The 2,390-nt window shown below is 38.8% G+C and overlaps 1 protein-coding gene across 1 annotated transcript; it reads right to left on the bottom strand.

Moving 5' to 3' along the window:
- Nucleotides 1-256: 256 nt before the first annotated feature.
- Nucleotides 257-1,570, bottom strand: LOC132461151 (odorant receptor 131-2-like). The gene has a single exon (XM_060056197.1). The coding sequence runs from the start codon at nt 1,283-1,285 to the stop codon at nt 257-259; it is 1,029 nt and encodes a 342-aa protein (XP_059912180.1). The 5' UTR covers nt 1,286-1,570.
- Nucleotides 1,571-2,390: the final 820 nt, after the last annotated feature.

Raw genomic sequence — 2,390 nt, 5'->3', positions numbered from 1 at the left:
TTCATACAGTGTATGAATGCTATAGTGATGTAGTAAATATTTAAATAGTGCATTCTCAAATGGTGCTTAAAAGATACTTTGCTATTCAATTTACGTATATTCAGTGGGTAATTATTCCAATGATGATTGGTTTCACGATAAATAGCTGTTCTCTTTAAAGTATTTGATTTTGGACTTGGTAACATGATCTGGCCATCATTAGCTGATTGGAATTAACCTGACGACATCTAACTATTTGGTTACATAAGAAAACGGGTTAAGAAGTGAAGACAAGGTGATTGAGATTACATGGTTGTTTTGACATCAACAGATTTGTGGGGGCCAAGCATTCATGATGACCACAGAGCCCTTTCAAGAGGAGAGGTCTGATCGTTTGGTCTCTGAGCCCATAGATAAGAGCAGTGAAACACCTGGATAATAGATTCAAAACCACAAAAAAACTGTTGTAGAGACGAATCAAAGTGGTTCTGTCCACTATTCTAGCAAAGCTTAGGAGAATACTAGAGTAGATGGTAGCGATGAGGATCAGCACCAACTGAATCATATGAAGTAAAACAGTTTTTCCAGCCTTGCCAGCAGAGGCTTTGTCTGTCGAGGCTGACCTGGCTACCAACGTCACACCAACGTAGGAAAGAATAGCTACCATTCCCCCGAATGCAAACACAACAGCACAAAATGCTTTATCCATTGCACTGGACATCGGTGCCACAAACAGTGCCTCTTTCGAGCAGAAGTCTTTCATTTCCACATTTAAATCAAAATATTTTTTCCAACAAACTAGTATTAACCCTTGTGTTACAACATTGCCACCAGATATGGTCCACACAGCAGCGATGGCTGCTCCTGTGCTTCTGACGGTGACAAGGCTTGCATGTCTCATAGGAAAGCACACAGCCACATATCTCTCAAGGGACATCACTGCCAGAGTAAGAGGTGAGACAATGTCTACGAAAACACCAAAGCTTATAAGCAAACCACAAACATCAAATTTCAGCCTCAACCTGAAAGCAGCAAGTAAGTAGAGCGACAAACTATTCACAAGATAGGCAGTATCTGTGAAGAGAAGGTTAAACAACAGAATGTGACGGGAAGTCTCACAAAAAACTGGCTTGCTCCTCAAGATGTACAACAGAACACAGTTTATGTAGAGAAAAGTACAGCATATCCCAACAGACAAAGTGCAGAACACAATCATCTGCTGTGAAGTTTGATACTCCACGGTACCACTAACATTGACCCTCAAATGTCCTGCAATCTGCATCACAGCTAAAAACCGTAAGGTCATTAAGGACAATGTTACAAAGGACCAATAAGACGACAACCAAATGGTCCCAAAACAATCCTATAACCACTCTGTTCTGTACGTAAAAGGAAGAAAAAAAATCCCTTCCGCATACATACAAACAATTGTTCTGAGTACAGAGTGGATAGTACAGTGGTGATTATTCTCGTAAGCCCAGGGATGCTCTGAGTGTTTTCCTGCCAAGTCTCCCAATATATCAGGTCTCTTTTCCATTGACCGGCAGGTGATGCGATCATTTGACATCATCACCACTGTAGGCATGGTGAAAATGCCTACACTGGGGATGATGTCAAATGATCATGGTCATGTGCACATGTGTGACTTCTTCGCGAACTACTCGTATGTTTGAAAAAAACGGAGATATTAAAGCAAGGGTAGAACATTTATTTTATAAGCATTTTTTGTTATGCTTGTTGAATGTGTGTTTACATTATGACAGCAGTCAATAAATCAAATGCACTGACAAAATTGCCTGTGGCAGTCGCAGGCCTGTTAAAAGCCCTTGTCCAATGTGTTGATGTAAGGGATCTCACTATAAACAGATCGGATTTCTGGTTATACAAATGGAGAGTGGCAGTTATTTATTTTTAAATCTATTTTATAATTATGTGTAGGCTACGTTTTTTTGTCTGTTTTTAAATACATGACAGATATGACACAATATTATTATTTGCAAATATAGTTATTATTATACATTATACATAATCAAAGGAGATAATCATTTTGTAAAATTCCTGCATCAAAGTGAGGGCAAGGAAACTAGAGATTGATGATTCCACAGTTGTTGTCGTCATTTCCATTTCCAAAACATTAAAAAGTATTTTGTTCGGTTATGCTTCCTAGACATTTATGGTATAATGCCACTGGGGTGTGGCGCATTCCATGTATAGGCTCATTATATAATACAACCCCCCCCCCCCCCCCCCCATCATTCCTAGAACTCACAGCCCCAAACTATTCTTTTTATTTTGTAGTGTTCGAATTTGAGCTGAAACTAGGGTTTCAATTACATTTAAACATATGGAAATATATTGTGTGACATGTTATTTCTGAACTAGAATATGGCCATTCTATTTTGTGTTAAAGT

Source organism: Gadus macrocephalus, chromosome 7 (genome assembly GCF_031168955.1).
Source record: "Gadus macrocephalus chromosome 7, ASM3116895v1".
Classification (NCBI taxonomy): domain Eukaryota; kingdom Metazoa; phylum Chordata; class Actinopteri; order Gadiformes; family Gadidae; genus Gadus; species Gadus macrocephalus.
This window is presented reverse-complemented; position numbering and strand designations above follow the sequence as displayed.

Coding starts and splice junctions, on each gene's coding strand:
- LOC132461151 (XM_060056197.1), bottom strand. CDS start 1,285: ATGACCTTACGGTTTTTAGCTGTGATGCAGATTGCAGGACATTTGAGG.